The 18,346-nt window shown below is 42.9% G+C and overlaps 2 protein-coding genes across 2 annotated transcripts; one reads left to right on the forward strand and one right to left on the reverse strand.

The window, feature by feature from the left end:
- The first annotated feature begins 838 nt into the window (after positions 1-838).
- LOC120682253 (zinc finger CCCH domain-containing protein 24-like) lies at positions 839-8,557 on the forward strand. The gene is made up of 14 exons (XM_039964077.1): positions 839-1,317; positions 1,931-2,023; positions 2,106-2,384; positions 2,482-2,554; positions 3,758-3,890; positions 3,964-4,117; positions 4,230-4,313; positions 4,416-4,538; positions 5,267-5,428; positions 5,505-5,639; positions 5,801-5,896; positions 6,026-6,529; positions 7,993-8,036; positions 8,131-8,557. The coding sequence occupies exons 1-14, from the start codon at positions 883-885 to the stop codon at positions 8,372-8,374; spliced, it is 2,559 nt and encodes an 852-aa protein (XP_039820011.1). The 5' UTR covers positions 839-882; the 3' UTR covers positions 8,375-8,557.
- Positions 8,558-15,086: 6,529 nt separating this feature from the next.
- Positions 15,087-15,530, reverse strand: LOC120683084. Its single transcript, XM_039965102.1, has one exon. The coding sequence runs from the start codon at positions 15,528-15,530 to the stop codon at positions 15,087-15,089; it is 444 nt and encodes a 147-aa protein (XP_039821036.1).
- Positions 15,531-18,346: the final 2,816 nt, after the last annotated feature.

Genomic DNA, 18,346 nt, shown 5'->3' on the forward strand with positions numbered 1-18,346 from the left:
GTAACCAATGTTCTTGTGGAAGATGGATAGGATTCTCGTCCGTGAGCTGCCCTAGAGGGGTGTCCCTATATACCTTCCGGAAGATGGATACTCTATATATCTATAAAGCCCATTAGACCCCAATTAGATTCAATATTTTCTGAAAAAATATTTAACATTTTGCCATAATAGATTCAACATCTTCTACAAACTATTTCAACATTTAGACATAATAGATTCAATATTTATCAACTTGATTCAACAAAAATCGCCGCCCGCCCTCTTCCTCTCCGGCGCCGGCGGCGACGCGGGCGCGCCAGCAGCGGTGCAGGAGACGCGCGACGGCGGTGGAGCAGGCACGGGGCACTCGGAGCAGACAGGGGCGGTGCTCAGAGCTGGCGGCGGCGGCGAGTAGCCGGTGGTGGCGGCGCTCGGAGCAGGCGGCGGCGGCGGCTTCGGCGCGCTGCAGGTGAGCGGCGCGCGAAGCAGGCGGCGGCGGCGCGCATCAGGCGAGCATGCGCGCGGAGCAGGCGACGGCGACGGCGGCGGCGGTCAGGGCGAGCAGAGCAGTTGGGAGAGAAGCTAGTGTTAGAATGGATTCAAAGGTTGTGATTGCTTTGCACGAATCTCAAACAGTGGAAGGTGGTGAAAAAAAATCTTTCGGAAGATATATAGATTTCCCGGCCCCTAGAGGAACCCAAGAACTGATGGCCCAAGAATATAGCATTTTTTTTTCAAAGGTGAGGAACCCAAGAACATAACAAGCAGGCCGTTCTATGCAGACCCAAAATTGAAGAAGCGACGCTGCGACGGCCCACTTGCTTTTCCAACCAAAAGGCCCAAGGCTAGTCCTTGGTTGCATCTCTGCAACCCTCCGCGCCCACATCCGCCGCCATCGCCGCCATGGAGGACGCCACGACACCGCCGTCGCAGCCCGAGCTCGTCGGAGAGAAGCGCAAGAGGGAGGAAGGATCGCCGGATGCGGCTGCCGAAGACGCGCCAGCCGCCTCCGGCGAGGACGCGGCCGGCGGCGGCCGCCACCCGATGTGGAAGACGAGCCTGTGCTCCTTCTTCCGCCGCCGCGGCGCCGGCGCCGAAGGGTGCAGCCACGGGGAGTCCTGCCGCTACGCGCACACCGAGGAGGAGCTCCGCCCGAGGCCCTACGGCACCTGGGACCCCACCTCCGACCGCGCCAAGAAGCTCCGCAAGGTCGCCGCGGAGGCCCAGGAGGAGGCCGAGGAGGAGGTAACGGTGGATGAGCAGTCGCTCGACAAGTGCCTTGTTGGCCTTCCCAGGGGCTGGACGGCTGATAGGCTCAAGACCTTCCTCCAAGACCAGGTAAGTCGTACTTTTATTCAGTGTTAATTCCTTCTTGGTTTCTCTACTCAGCTTTGCCGGCATTAAGAAATAGCACTATATTGAACTACTGTTGGGACTGGAATGATTGGCTTAATACATTGAAGTGCAAAGCAAAGTTGATTCTGTCTAGCAGTGGCATCTGAGTGTTAATTGTCTATAAGTATTTTAGGAACCTTGGGGGTGATGGAATTCGATCATGTTTGGTTGACACACTATGGAAAAAGCCAGGCATGAACTAATGTCTTTTGAACAAAAATTATTTGTAGCTTGTTAATTAAGTTCTAGCAAATTTGATACTTCAGTACCTTGGCAGGTTTTCATTTGCAAATATGCTATGGAAGCTTCAAGTATGTGGCATTTGTTGCGGCGCAATGTTTATCTAAGGGAAAAATAGGATTTGTTACGTCCGCAAGCTAGAGGGCGGTTTTACAGTGTTCCATAGAAATCCCACACATATGGAGTGTCATGTAGCCAATTTCCTTTTTCTTTTTCCTTCCAAGAGATTAGGATATGACTTTGCATTTGTCAAGCCTGCTTTTTATGTGGATGTCACCAATGTAAATGCTACAATTCAAAAACGATGGTGATGCAGGGAATCTTGTATGCGACAGCAAAGAAGAAGAAGGGAATGACAGTTGGTTTTGTGACTTTTGAAAGTGTCGAGCAATTAACACATGCTGTTCAGGTAATTATCTGTCTCTTCGTACTAGCAACCTGTTGAGGTGTCTTTGAAATTAAGATTGATGTTTTCCTCTCGACTTGATTAGGTCCTCAAGGAGAATCCTTCTGGTGGAAAGGAAATAAAGATATCTGATGCTAATCGTAGGTCTCATCAGAAAGTCCGTGCTGAAGGGCATGTTGCTAATGGAACTGCAACAGAAAATGGTAGTAATCCTGCTACTACTGCTGGGGAAACATCTGCACCTGAAGTGGTTGCATCAAGTAAAAAAAGTGCCCGTGATGCTGTTACTCCCCTTGCCCATATGCCTTACAATGATCAGCTAGAACATAAAAAACATTCAATGGCACAAATACTGAAGAGACTTGTATGAACAATTTCCTATCCTTATACTGTTTTAAACAGTGCTTTACTATGTTTCTGCAGAAATTACTAACCAATTTTGTTATTGTCTTGTATCATAGACTCGCAATGCTAGGAAAGCTTGCCCACCTGCCATTCCCCTTCCTAATTGGATTTTTAAATCAAAGGAAATTGGTAATGTCCTAACCTCATTGTGTTGCATTTTTACATTTTATTCTCAGTAATTATGATAACCTCTATTAATGGAGAGCTATGAGCCGATCTAGTTCCCCTCATGATCAGATAGTTTACGATCCCTTTGTGTTTTTATTCAAAGAAATGCCTCAACTAGTACTGTAACATGGTCTCATTAAATATAATTACACTTGCAGCTTGTTTTGGCTGTGGCCATGCATAAGCAATTGCTCTACTTCTGATGATCCCCGTGCAGATTCTTTTAGACAACTATATGGATAAAAATGATTCTATGGCATGTTTTGTGTTGGATTTTTTTTGGCAGAATGACATAAATATAATGCATATCTGGGCAGTCCATGTGGGATTATAAGTAAACTGATACAATCTCCATCCTCGGACAAGTTAAATATAATGTTAACAGACATGCATTTTAGTGCTTACTTAATATTACCCATAAGTTATTGCAATTTTCCAGTCAATATAGAAGTACTAATCACCAGATGCAAATAGATATATGTATGTGCTGAGGGAATATCTATTGTCCACTATGTTGTTTCTATTTATTCGATTTTGCATTATCCTATGATGATTAATCCATCTGAATGTTGAGGACTCTACAACTGAGTCACTGCATCTATATTCCAAATTACAAAATTCCATGATCCAAATTAGCAAAGATTAATTCTCATAGTTCCACCCAAGCAATGCTTCTGTCTTCAATGCTTCCATATTTCATTTCAATAACAGATAAACTGTTACAAACTTACAATCTCTCTCCAGGCGAAGACATATAATATGCAGTGCTTGAGTATAAAACGTGTGGCAGCCATGCCTTTCTTTTGGTGAAATGTGGACACTGATAGCATGCAATCCAACTCTTCATGGAAAACAAACAAAATCTAATATACTTCGCTTACTCGGAACATATAATTGGTTTTGCACCAGTATCTGAGATGCTTGGCAATTATAATCTCAAATATTTGGAACACACTTCTCATTGTTCTGACTCTGAAACAACGGGTACACAAAACATCCCTTTTCAGCTTAGCAACGACCTGTGCTTAGATTCTTGGAAATGTCTTTCTGTTCTCTATTTTTTTCTCAAACAGGCAGGACAACTGCATGTCATTGCATTAGGAGAAATGTTCTCTACTTTTTTAATTTTTTTAGTATGTAGTAATGATTTGCTCAATTACCCAGGTGGTCTTCCTTGCAAGCTCGAAGGCATTTTGGAGTCCCCCATTGTTGATGGATACCGTAACAAGTGTGAGTTCTCTGTAGGATATTCCTTGGAGGGCAAGAAGACAGTAGGCTTTATGCTTGGGAATTTCAGGTTGGCTTATCTCTTTCTTATTTTCTTCACTGCTCTTAATCCAGTAATAATGACTGGTACAACATGATTCCAGGGAAGGTGTGACTGCTGTTGAGGAACCTGTGAACTGCCCAAACGTCTCAGAAATTTCCTGTAAATATGCTCAGATGTTCCAAGATTTTCTGCAGTCATCAAGCTTGCCTTTGTGGAGTCGAGTTGATAACTGTGGGTTTTGGCGCCAATTCACAGTATGCTCTCTCTAACTTCTAAACCTGAGTGAGATGCTTCTATTTATGTTTGTATTGGATATATGATTAGGAGTACTCTAGATTTAACACTTCACACTGGGATTGTTATTAGGTTCGTGAGGGAAGGTGTCCAGCGGAAGCTGTTGTTTTACAACATGTGGAATCACAAATATCAGAAGTCATGCTTATTGTGCAGGTTGTTTGGAGCAAAAATGCACTTATAGTAGCACTTCAATGGATATAAAGATTCCTAGTGGCTGACCATTGACACACTATCAAACTTCGCCTATACTTTCAGGTGTGTTCAACAGATGTTGATGAGGCTCTAATGAAAGAAGAGTTTGACAAGCTGTCCACTGCCCTGATACAAGGCGCCTCAACGTGCTCACCTCCATTGCCACTAACAACTATTGTAGTGCAAGTAATGTTTTGCCAGCTTCAGTGCTATGATTTTTGTGCATTTTTTCCCTTTCTGTGTTTTATGCAATCTGGAAGGATTTTTTTTAACTTTTTCTTACATTCACTATTTTTGCCTGTGAAGCATAGTGTATGCTATCCAGTAAAAGGTCGTATATTTTTAATCAGTTACTTTGTCGTGGTAGTCTAAAATCTTGCTTAACATTTTTCTAGGAGTACTTAAGGGTGCTACTAATTTATATGTTCCTTTCTAACACTCAGTCCATTATTCATTTGTTTTTTAGTGGTTGTTTGGATCCTGTTAATCTATTTATAAAAAATAGGATTTAGCAATAAGATTATTAGAAAATAGGTTTCATATGATTTTTAGGGAAAGTGGGTTTTAATTTATTAATTTGTTGGAGAAGTTTGCATTTTGTTTGGATGAGTAGTTCAACAGTAGAGAAAATTTTAGATTGGAAACTGATTTCGTGAAAAACAAGGGTTGGCTTGTCATAAACTCATGATATTGAGTGTTGGCTAAAATTTGATGTTTCTTTTTATTTTGGTTTTATCTTTCCTAACAAACCAGATTTGAGGTTGTTATGCCCTGTAATTGAGTTAACGAAATGTTATTTTGATAAAGATCAAACTATCCCTTGGGGATGTTACTTGCCGCTTATGCTGATAAGTTGTCTGTCTTTGTTGTTCTTGAAATATTTGAAGAATAATGAAATCTAATTATTCATGCAGGATCATAAAGGAATATCAAATGCTGCTCCTGCTGACTGTCCGCTGATCCCACTATTGGTGCCAAAGGGAGATCAGTTGGAAGGCGGAGCAGAAGATAAAACGAGAATCCATGATCACATCAGCAATTTAAAGTTCTCCATATCACCGACTGCTTTTTTCCAGGTATGTAGCTGAAGTAGCAAGTTAGTTTGCCAATCTATTTCTATGGTTAAATATAGTAATGACATACCATATACAGGTTAATACTCTTGCTGCAGAAAGACTGTATACCCTTGCTGGTGATTGGGCCAATCTCAATTCGGACACATTACTTTTTGATGTATGTTGCGGGACTGGAACTATTGGTCTAACCTTAGCACATCGTGTTGGAATGGTAATTTCTTTTCCACAATTTATGTGTTACAAAGTGATCAGTCTTGTTATCTATTGTAACGCACGACCAGATCTGAGCTCTTATTAACTTATGTGGAGTCTTGTTAGAGGACTCTATTTTTTTGGAAGAATCTTTTCGAATCTAGTTACTATTTGCGACAGGTTGTCGGGATTGAAATGAATGAATCGGCGGTTTCAGATGCTCACAGAAATGCTCTTATTAATGGCATAAAAAATTGCCGCTTTGTCTGTGGCAAGGTGAGGCTCATATTCCATATGAAATTTACAGCACTTCTCTAATTGTTAACTACTGTCATATCATTCTGTTCAGTTCCATTGACCTTGCTGAAATAATCTAATTTGAGTTCATATGATGGGATTAAACAGGCTGAAGATGTGATCGGGTCCCTTCTCACAGAATATCTTGGTTCACCACAGCAACACATTGCAGCTTCTGAAAGTAATTCTGTGATCAATGATACAAGCAAAAATGAGGATACGATTAATTGCACAGAGAGTGATGTTGAAAATATGGACAGTTCAGCAGAGAAAAATGACAATGGTGAAAATGAGCAGCCTAGAGATGGATCAGTTGATCTTCACACTTGTGGTGATGAGGATATAAAGGGAGATTCAGTGGATAGGGTTAACAAAGAGGCTGATTCCAGTCCTGATGAGCACATTGAGGCCGCTGTTGAACAAAGTTGTGGGGAAGCATCATTGATCAATGACGAGCCCACTGATGCAATATCAACTGATAGTTTGGAGCATGGCAAGACATGCCAGGATAGTTCTTCGATTCAAAACAACAATGTGCTTGCTGCTAGTGCATGTCAGTTCAAAAATGTTGTTGCCATTGTGGACCCTCCACGTGTTGGCCTTCACCCTACTGTAAGTAAATTTTAATATTTTGCTGAAGGGACTGTGATAGTTAATACTGAAAAATCTGCTTTCTTCCCCCCTGCTACTAGAGTTAAAATGTGCTGTGAATTACCCCTTGTATTTAATCAAAGGCCTGGCTATCTTAGTGTATTCCTCCATATGCCTTAAAGTTATTCCTTGATAATTCAAGGCAAAATAGCCATTTTGGTCCCTCAATTTTATTGGAAGGGTCAAATTCATCCCTCAACTTTCGAATAGGCCAATATAGTCCTTCAACTTTTATTTTAGAGTCATAGTCATCCTTATGTTGATATTATACTCCATAATAACATGAGATTAATGCAAAAAGACTTTTTTACCCTTGGCTTCTCCTTGGCCTTCTTAATTTCCACTCTTCACGCGCCCGCAATACAATGCTATGTATGGATAAATAAAATTCGATGTTCTAAATTTAACAGTTGTTGTTCAGCTGCTAAATGCATTGATACTCATGCTACTATAATGATTTGCTTGCATTGGCCTAAATATTTTTTAGTAATAATAAACTGTTGAGGAATTTAGAAGGGGAAGAAGACAATGGTAAAGAGGACTTTTTGCATAAATCTCATGTTATTATGGAGTATAATATAGCACAAGGATTAGTTGGCCCAAAAACGAAAGTTGAGGGATTATATTGGCCTATATGAAAGTTGAGGGATGAACTTGACCTTCAGATTAAAGTTGAGGGACTAAAATGTCTATTTTGCCATAATTCAAAGAATAGACCTTGTTATTTGTCAAACATTTTTATATTAACATTAACCTAGCACCCATCATCTGACTAAAGTCCGATGAGCAGTTGTACTTATATTATGTTGGAAAAATAACCATTTTTGTCCTTCAACTTTGCTCCAAGGGTCAAGTTGGTCCCTCAACTTTCAAAAAGACCAATTTGGTCCCTCAACTTTTGTTTTTAGGTCAAATTTATCCCTATACTGATGTGATGCTCCACAATACCATGAGATAGATGTGAAAAGTCATTTTTACCCTTAGCTCCTTCTCATACTCAATTTCCATTGTTGTATAGTTGTAATTAATCAATAATAGGTCACAATAGATCTATTATTCTGTCCACTAGTTTGATGTCTCTCGTATTTGTTGAAATGTCCTTTCGTATTTAATTTAGTCTAGATCATATAAGAATATAATACACATATTTGATTAACTTGTTGCATTGCTGCTAAACATGCAAATTATTAAGGAGAGAAAATAGCCAAGGGTAAAGATGACCTTTTAGCATTAGTCTCATGGTATTGTGGAGCACTACATCAGTATAGGGACAAATTTGATCTAAAAACAAAAGTTGAGGGACCAAATTGGTCTTTTTGAAAGTTGAGGGACCAACTTGACCCTTGGAGCAAAGTTGAAGGATCAAAGTGTATATTTTGCCTATTATGTTTGTTATATACTCACACCCTAGTATCTCTCTATAGGTGATCAAGGCATTGAGGACGCATCCACTCATTCGACGTCTAGTGTACGTATTCCACATAACTGCATTCTGCTACATTATCTGTCAAATATACAACAGTTCTGAAATTCACTGCTTTACTTCTTTTCTTCTATTGCAGGTACATTTCCTGCAATCCAGATAGCCTAGTCGCCAATGCGATCGAGCTGTGCACCCCAACATCTGAGAAACAGGAAAAGAACAAAGGCAACCGAGGATGGCGATCAATGAGCGCTGCTGGTCTTGCTAGGCAGCGGACGAAGTCCATGCCGAACTCTGAGCCTTTTATCCCCAAGAGGGCGATGGCGGTGGATCTGTTTCCTCACACCTCGCACTGCGAGATGGTTATGCTTTTCGAGAGGTGAAGGAAGTGTGTGTCTATGCAAGGCATGGTGCCTCAAATTCTTTTTAAGTCATTTTAACCATTGTGTGTCGAGGACCCTACATCAATTTTCCTCAGTTTGGTCCTCATGTTGTAACATACTTATTAACATCTATTTGATCGAGAAGCCATGGATTGGATGGTTAGTGTTTGATATTCTGCATAATTTTTATAGGATGTGCTACTTCAGCGTATCAATGCATTCCGTTTCCTGATAAATGGACGCCACATGATTGAAGTACCAAATGTACGTGTCCAGCTTTTATATGGATGGTCCAATCTGGAGTGGCATCCTAGTCAGGGAAAACCGTACATAAGTACTGGAGCAATTGTTGGCTTGATTCCAACTGCGATAGCACTTATCTTTTCGTTCATTGCTTTGCCAGTGGGTCTGTTCTTTTTCATTTGATCTGACAGGATTTGAAAGAGATAACGACATGTTCCTACCTGAGTTGCATCGTCCTAAATCATGCTGTCTCATTTTGAGTATGATGTGTTAACACTGGTATTTAAATTTTGACAAGACTAGACCCTTGGCCATTCATTGGTTACTTGCTAGGATTAAAGATGAATGCCACTAAGAAAATGATTAAACTAAAGCTCTAAGGTTAATGAGAGAGGAGGTAAATTCAGGATGACAAATTTATTACTGCATACTCCCTCCATATAGGATTTAGATGGTGTTTTGGACAAGATTTGAGTCAAACATTAGGAATATAAATCATAAATAACTTTTAAGTTATTGAGTTTGAAAAAATAAAAATTATATGAATAGATTTGTCTTAAGAAACACTTTTATAAAAATATGCATTTATCACTTTTCAACATATATTTTTATAAAAATAAGCGGTAAAGTTATGCTTTAAAGACCGTGTCGCTGTCCTAAATATCATCTATTTCCTATATGGAGGGAGTATGGTCTTTTGCACCTCCTTTTGGAATTTAAAGAACCGCAAATATGATTGCTTGAATTTACTGTAAGTAGAATAGGAGAGATGGGGAAAGCACTAACTATTGCAGATGAAGATTGCTGTCGGTTGCAGTCTTGTCTTTTGTAACTCTGTTTTCTGTGATTGGCCGGATCTGCTTTAATAATGCCAACACAAGGCTAAACAAATATCTAATGCATGATGTGATGCTGATGGAGACGTACATGGGGAGGATTTCTGGTGCCCGAGAAAGTAAAGCAGCTCGCAAAGAAAAAAAAAAAGCGAAAGGAAATGATTCTGGGATTGGGTTGCCGTAGGCCCTGGCATGAGGCATCACATTCATGTCTGCTGCTCAAGTTCAATGCCAAAGCCTTCATTGATGGATGCAGTCATGCAGGCAGGCAGGCAGGCATGAGATTTAGGTGGCCAGCATGCAAATGGATGGGCATTCCATTTCATTATTTATTAAGGTGAGAGACACACAAAGACACTCTCTCCCCCTTGGCCCTTGGGTGTGAGACCAAGACCAGGTTTGTTGCTACATAAATTCTGAGCTAACAACCGCTTGACTGCCGTCTGCCGTTGGGGGTGGGGATTGGGGGTGGTTACTCTTCCTCATCATCACTGCTCGGCAGCCATGAAACGAGCCATACCGACGGCATGTGCAACCTATAGTACCTGCAAAGTCAAACCATTATTTTGCTTTTTTATATTAATAACGATCTGAGTAGCCAAAGGTAAAAAAAAAACCCTGTTTTTGACATGGGGGAGAGAATTTCCCTTTTAAAATAAGTTTTTGAAAGCACCCACATGTATATAAATCGTGAGCACTTGGTAGGTAGCTAGGATTTGTGCAAAGACGAAATGTTCACTGAAATTTTGATCTCTAATATGGTACTATTTGTCCACATCTCAAAATTTCCCACAAATTTCCAGATGGGCGGCTGCTGGTTGTCAGCTTGCTAATGCTTGGTGTTTGCCAGTAGGTGTTTTTTTTAATCCCTGTCTTCACGTGTGCAAGAAGATTAGCGCCAGCAGTGATGTCAATCACTTGAAATTAAATGCACTTTCTTTCTTTAAAACCATATACATACATGTGGCTGCTGATTAGCACTTGTATGATTATATATCATCTGCATCCCTGCCAAGTGATCCTCCTCCAATGGTTGCCACCGTCTCCAGTTTATCAAATAGAATGCCCGCTCCTACGTGGCACGCAATCTCTCTAGAGATCATTGCAGCGCATCACGATCCGACGTGTCATCCCCATGGGCCACAAATGGAAAACTCCTCCAGCGAAAAAAAATGCATGCATACCTACTCACTCACACGGGTCATCACCACCTATCCCAGTAGAAAACGTTGACATTATACAAAATAGGCTCTCATGTACCTAAAACGATACCATGGACATGTGGCAGTTAGGTCTGCCACCTGTCCCCTTGACATTGTCCCATGCTCAAATCAATACTAAACATACAGGACAAACACTAACATTTTACTCTTCTTTGTTTTTTTGGATTACAGATTATACTAATATTTTGAGCTGGTTACGAGAGATTTAATTTATATATAAACTGTTTTGTACTAATATCTAGTACTTTCCAATAGAACCAAAGTCATAGTTCTTTTCTCAGTGTGTATTATTATTGCTAACATTTGAATGTAAAGAGAATGGGTGGTGTGCATTGCAAAAAAAAAGAAAAAAAACGCAGTTGAATTCATGTAAAGTTAATTTGAGAGTGAATCCATCTCTTCTTCACCAAAGTATACATCAGAGCGTTTTCCTTCTCATAGAAAGTGTGAATTGCAATTTGAATTGCGCACCAAAAGTGAGCAGGACACACTTGGGGGAAAAGTGAAATACAGATTTCCTTTGTTATGATACAAGCTAGTAAGCTAGAACTCCAGTGCACCAAATTAATGCTAATTAACAGAACTGCAACACACCCAACTGCTAACCGTGGGCGCATCGTGGGTGTCCCAATCCATACTCAAATTCTTTTTTTGGGGTATAGTACTAATAACCACACCCCTCCAGCAGTCTGGCCTAGAAGAACATCACTGTTAGCAATCATCTATCCATCTGCTAATAAATAACATATGTATGGCGGCCAAACTGACAGGTTCACAAATACTTGCACAATTTTTGCAAACATTTTGAAACTACATTTTACAAACCCCAATTTTGAGAATATTAGCGTTTACAACGCAACCCCCCCCCCCCCACCCACACTGTCACACCCGATTTTAAGGACAAAACCGAATGCATATCTATATGTATGCCAGGATCAAGTTTCATACATATAGAGACATTATAAGTGAATAATCAGTAACAGTATCATGAAAAAAAACTAAAACAAATAAAAGACTATCAGAGTTATACAGCTTATTCTGGAAACAAAGGCTTCAATCTTCACAGACAATCGACTGGGGGTTGCGTACGCCTAGAACTCAACAACATATTCAACAGACTTCACCACAACTTTCTCCTTCTGAGCAGCAATAAGCAAGGGTGAGTACACTTATGGTTGATACTCAGCAAGGCCACAAGAAATAACTAGAATATGATTTAATTCCATCTTTAAATTAAATTAATAATGTGAGGGTCCAAACCCCTCTTGACCGTGAGCACGGCTGATATATCAGTTTTACACTCTGCAGAGATTGTACACTTTCACCACAATTCACGTAAAAGTTCCGAAGAACTTTAAACCCAACCACGCATGTGCTAGCTAGACACAATACCACACTTCCGAGGTGTGATTGCATTGGGACGCTACGAGATCTTTACAAAGATTCCCTAACATATGACAATCCGCTAAGGTTTGAAGCCAAAGTGGTCATAGCACTATCCTAATGAGGTGGTACCTTGCCAAAGAACCATTAAACAATACCAATTGCCCCAAGAGGACCGAGCTATACCCCATCGATGCGTCCCCTCTTGCCCTTTCGGTAAGATTGTCACAAGCTAGAGTTTCTAATTAATCAGCCAAGACCAGAGCCATGTAGTATTGTGGTTGTACTGTTTTCTTGGGTGGTTCTCCATGTTTCAATTAAATCATAGTACTCTTGTGAACAAGCATAGATAGAAAGATGGTTAGGGTCACTTGCCTTCCTCTAACGAAAAGCTACTCTCACTGCTGTTCAGCTCTTGCTCACTTGAAAAACTTGATCTTCAATCTTCAAACAACGATCCTTCTACTCGAAGCAATCATCGGGCAAACATACAAAGCAAACAAGTACAGCTAAGATCAATACATCAAACAAAAAATAAAAGCTTTAAAAGAGTGTACTAAAAGATAGGGCTCGCTGCCACGGTTACGAGAGCGCAAGAAACGCGGAAAACAGAGCTGAAACGAAGAAGTTATGGCTAAAACAAGGTTCTAGGGGCTTATTTGTAAAAGTTTTAAAAGAACATGGGTTTTGGGTAAAGAAATAGTGGGCTAAAACAATATTAAACCTAAATTTAAAGGGCTAGCATGAAAAACTACAGCTCAGAGATGGCGGGTTCTATTTTACAAAAGGATAGGGGCTAAACTGAAAGTAAAAGGTATTTTATGTAAATCTTTTTGAACTGGTATGGACCGCGGGTTCATTTTTACAAAAGTGAGGGGTTCTTTTGCAAAACCTCCTAGGGTCGACCGGTATCTGGTCTGGTTGACTCGGTTTGGATCCGATCGCGGCCGTTGGATCGAGATCGGACGGCTCAGGTTGATGGGGACGGAGCGGTGGCGCTGGGAGTCGCCAGCGGCGGAGTCTTGCGGTGGCAGGTCGCCGGCGTAGGCCGTAAACGGCCGTCCGGGCATGGTTTGGCTCGGGTTTTTGGACAGGGAGCGGGATCTCGCGACGTCGAACTCGATAGGGGGTCCGCGCGGGGATTTGGCAAGCGGAGCAGGGCCCACGGCATCGACCAGAGGCGGCGGAGCGCCGGCAAGCGGCTGCGCAAGAGAGAGAACGAGAGAGAGGTGAAGGAGCGGTTGGCGAGCGTGCTCACCCTGCGGCGGAACTCCAGGGATGCGCGGGTGTTGAGGAGAGGCAGCGGAGCGGCGGTTCCGCATCGAGCTCGAGCTCGGCGGCGGCTAGGGTTTTGCGCGGCTCGCGGTGACTGCGGTTTGACGGGTTCAAGAGGGGGCCTCGAGCGTCTTTATATAGGGCGGGAAGGGCTCCTTGGCGTACGGGCCAAGGAAGAACGGCGGCGCGGGGAGCGGCCGGACTCTGCAGAGTCTGTGCCTGTCCCGGGGTAGGGGAAGATGCAAGCGGGCCCCACCTAGCGGTGAGTGAGGGGGAGGGGGCGTTGGACTGGGCCGGGAAAAAGGAGATGGGCCGGCAATGGAACTTTGGGCCGCGGGAGAGAAAAGAAAAAGGGAGAGGGAGAATGGAGAGATGGGCCGACTGGGCTCAAAGGGAGAGGGAAAAAAGAAAGGCTTTGCATTTTCTTAAAAAGAACAAACACATTCAAATTAAATTTGAATTCAAAAATTCAAACTCAAACTCAATTTGAACAACAAGCAATAAAAGATGCAAAAGCAACATGAATGCAACACAAGAATAACATCCTTATTTAATTTAAAAGACAATCAATTTTTTTATACTAAATTCTCTGTGAAGAAAAATAAATGTTGAGAAATTTTAGAATTATGGGAAAATTGTATGATTTATTTTTAATTTTAATCACATCCTGAAATCCAAAAATTTCAGGGTGTGACACACACACAAAAAAAATCTCTCATAATCAGGGAGCATCACGGAAAAGATAAAAGAGAGCAGATATGTTTCATCATCCATGATGATCTATCAATTCTGCAATAGTTCACTTGGTGCTGTTACCATCAGAATCCTCCTTTCGTCAAAGCGAAGTTGGCCCTAGCAGGGTTTAGAGATTTGTAATAGTGCATAGTTGTAACACCCCGTGTGTTATTTATCTGTAATTAGGATTAATCATGTGGTTAACATCATCGTAAGCACCATCAAGGCTTAATGGAGCATCATGTGTATGTGAGTTTTTATTTGAAATTTAAAGTGATGCTTGTTTGAGTGAATGCTTGTGAAGAAAGTTTAAAATTTTCTATACAACTTGGCCCCCAAAAATTTTATTCAAATACTAGATTTCAAATGTTGATTTAAAATTATTTTTTCAGAATTTTTGTGGCTTTTCAACTGAGACACAAAAATCTAGGAATTTCCAAAAGTAGTCTATTTGTTCTTTTTGTTGTGACCAAATTTCAAAAGCTTTTTGAGTGATTCTTGATGCATTCTGTTCTTGTTGATTTTATCTATTTTCTGTAAAAATTTGGTGAATTTTTGAACCTAGGAACATCTCCGTTTTGAATTTCAAACTTGTTTTCTTTTTTTCTCCTTGCCCGGGCCCACCCGTCAGCCTCCTCCTCTCCTCTTCCCTGCTCTGCTTCGGCGCGCCGCATGCGTCGTCACGCCGCCGGCCAACCTCGCGCCACGCGCCGGCCATCCTCGCGAGCCGTGCCGCCCTCTCGCTCTCTCCTCGCCTTAAAGACCAGCCCGGGCTTATCCTCCGCGAACTCCCTCAAACCCTAGCTCCCAAACCGCCATGGCCACGCCACCCTGAGCTCCGTTGCCGCCGCGGTTCGCCGTCTCCGGCGAGCGCTGCCTCGATTCGCCGCGCCCAGAGCCCCGCAGCATCGCCCTGGACCTCCTCCACCTCTTCCGCCCCCATCCCGTGCCCTACTCCCCGGCCAAATCGGCGTCCAGACCGCCGCCACCATCGTCGTCGCCGTCGAGCTCCGCCCTCTACACCGAGCTCCCACCTCCGGCCCTTCCCCGCCCAAAACGAGCCCCCGGTGAGATTCCCAGCAACCTCCGCTTGCTCCCCGAGCCGTTCCCCTTTCGATTCCGGCCTTGCCGCCGTCGGGGCGCCGCCGCGCCGCCGCGGAGGCCCTGCTCACCGCCGGCACATGCCGCGGGGCCGCCCTGCGCGAGCTCCCGCAGCGCCGCCGTGCGCCCCAGGGCCGCTTGGCCTCCCTTGCCGTCGCGCCGCCCCGCCTCCCCGTCGCCTTGCTCTGCTGCAGCCGGAACGGCCCAGACCGCCGCCGCCGCCGCAAGCTGCTGCAGCCACGCCAACGCCGCCGCCTTGCTCCGCCTTGGGCTGCCCCACGCGCGCCCCTGCGCGGCTGCGGGTGCACTGGCCCCTACGTGTGGGCCCGCCTGCGCTACCCCGCCGGCCGGCCAGCCCATGGCCGCCCCGCTCGCACCCGGGCGCCGCCGGCGTGCGCGGTTGGGGGCAGAGCAGGGGAGCCCCCCTCTCCTTTCTCTATGTGCCACCGTCAAGTGGGGCCCGCGGGCCAGTGTAGGGGGGATTAAGGGTAGTTTTGGTGTTTCTTTTTGATGATTACGACTGATAATTCATAATTGCTTATTAAATCACAAAAAAATCCTAAAAATGCAAACTAAATTTTGTTAGGTTTGTAAGATCAAGATCTTTAGAAGAAAAATACTCATGCAGGTGAAATGTCACTTTTGCCCTGCAAAATTTATGGTTTGCATTTAAGCTAATTCATTTTGTATCGGTTGTTCTGTTTGTCTAAAAATTCTGAAAATTTTATAGTAGCCTACTCTTTGCATGTGTGGTCCACTGAAAAATTTCCAGGTACATGGCCTAGGTGCATATCTGTGGATCTATCATTGTTTGATTTCTTTGCTAGGTTAAAATAAATAGTTTCGGTCATCATTAAATGTTGGAGAATTTTTGTGGCATGCTTTATGAAAATCATGTTATGCTGATAAATTCTTGTGGCTTGATCATATCTGCAAGTTAGGTGCTTACTTTTAATCTGTTCCTAGCTAGGCTCTTTTCTTTTATAATTGTTGTAATTAATTCTTTCTTGCATGCATGTGTTTTGCAACAAAACAAGCCCCTAGTTATTTTGATCCATGATGTTCTAGGGTTATGTTTAATCCTTCGAAGAGAGTTTAGTATCTTTGGCTTGATAGGAAACACTTCAGGCTAAAAAGGAATTAGCAACCGAAAACCCCATTTCAGCGGCACCATTCCTTTGAACCATAGTTTTGGGATGCTGTTTATTAGTCATGCCTATGCCTTTAACTGTGTGTGTTGCATTTCATTGCATCGTTTCATGAATCTTATGAATGGCATATTTTTGATCGTATAGACGCGGAAACCGAAGTCGCCTTTGCGCTGATTGCTGAGCCGGTCCAGGAGCCTCCCGCAGGAGAACCGCAGCCAGGAGAAGTCGTTGATCAAGCTCCCGAAGAAGCCACTAACCCTGCTGACTTGCAAGGCAAGCCCCGGAGCATAATCCTTAATTTCTGTATTCAATGTTTATTATATAATTATTGTGCATTTATGTTTCTAGGAGTTGATTGGAACCGTAGATGCATGATCCCTAGGTTTCCTCAGTTACTCTTCTAGTATACAGGTGTCGTTTATATTGCCATGCTTAACTAGGATCCGGTAGAAGTCGAGTGATTGCTGTCACTCGCGAGCTATAGGTTTCTGTTACTTATGGCAACGTGGTTTGAGAATGAATCAATGAGGAAAGAGAAATGGAGACCGGGCGGAGATGGATTGGTTATGGATATGGAATGGATGAAAAGTAAGCCTCCGCCTGTGTCGATTGAGGACCGTACCGTTGTTGGCACTATTGATCGAGGATTGAACAGTACTAACCACATGCCGGAAGTAGGAGGTAGTTGAAACCGGTAAGCTCAGTACCATATGTGCATCGGTAGCCGGACTTGATACTGCCTTCACCAGTGGAGCTAGTATACAACTCATGGCTGACCCTTCGATGGTATCGGTGGGGCTAGCAGTCCCGGGTCGCAGGGCAGTTCGGTTATTCGGTGTGCATATGTGAAGGGTTGCCACGTAGGGTCCGACATGGCCTATATGTGACGTGTGTGTTAGGTCCATCTTGCAAGGTTAAATCGAATCTTGATCTCTCTGTCACATCGTAGTAAATGATGGAATTGGGGATGAAAAGTTGAGAATATGAGTTATGGCTGTGGTGCTCTGAAAAGATAATGTGATCAACCATGCTTGCTCTAGATGTTGGTGCAAACCTAGTTGGTATTGGTATAATAACCTTGAGCTAAAATACTGAAAGTAAGGATTCACTGTTAGTAGCTTTTCAGCAAAATAACTCCAGAGCCAAACAGCTTTGCATGTCTAGCTAATGGGCTAAGTATACCCAAAGTCGGGTAAACCTTGCTGAGTATTAGCATACCCAGGGTTTGTTGTCACTCTGTTTTCAGGTAACTGCTGCTGGCTGGAGCTAACCAGGATTCACATCGGTGGGCTCGATGTGACGTCCTCACGTCATCGTAGTAATCGTTGTTTTTCTAAACTCAACTTCTATTTAGTTTTCCGCTGCATTTTGAACTCTGATACTTTACGTAAACTTGTTTGTATAACTTCGCTTTTGTCTGCTTGTAATCATTTGTGCTCGTCTTCGTGTGAGACTTCCAGTGTTTTTCGATCCTTAAACCGACAGACGTCCGGATTACACCGTTTTAAGTGCACAGTAACTTGATTAACCATTAAGATGATAGTTAGCGCACTTAAGCCGGTTTAATTTGGGCGGTTCTGTGACAAGTGATCTCCAAAAGCGCGTTACACAGCCACCGAACAGCATGAATCTTTGCAGAAACCGAGACATATATATATCCCACTGACATGCGGGTCTGCCTGAATCGATAGAGTTGAGTGGTCCCATCAGTAACACTTGGCACAATAGTCAGCCGCGTAACTGATTTTTTTTCCTAATCTTTGATAGTGCCCAGTGTCATCATTCAATTTTTTCAGAAAAAAAAGTAGAGATAAAGACGCTCACATGCACACATGTAACCCACTCCTATGAGTATTTCCGAGAGACTGAGACGACAGATTCTCGAGATCGACGAAGCCACTATAGACACCTTATTTCCGAGAGACTGAGACGACAGATTCTCGAGATCGACGAAGCCACTATAGACACCTCACTGTCAACAAGCATGTCGTCTACTATTGAAAAGAAAAACGCCGGTTAAATCCT

The sequence above is a fragment of the Panicum virgatum genome, chromosome 7N (genome assembly GCF_016808335.1).
Source record: "Panicum virgatum strain AP13 chromosome 7N, P.virgatum_v5, whole genome shotgun sequence".
Taxonomy (NCBI): domain Eukaryota; kingdom Viridiplantae; phylum Streptophyta; class Magnoliopsida; order Poales; family Poaceae; genus Panicum; species Panicum virgatum.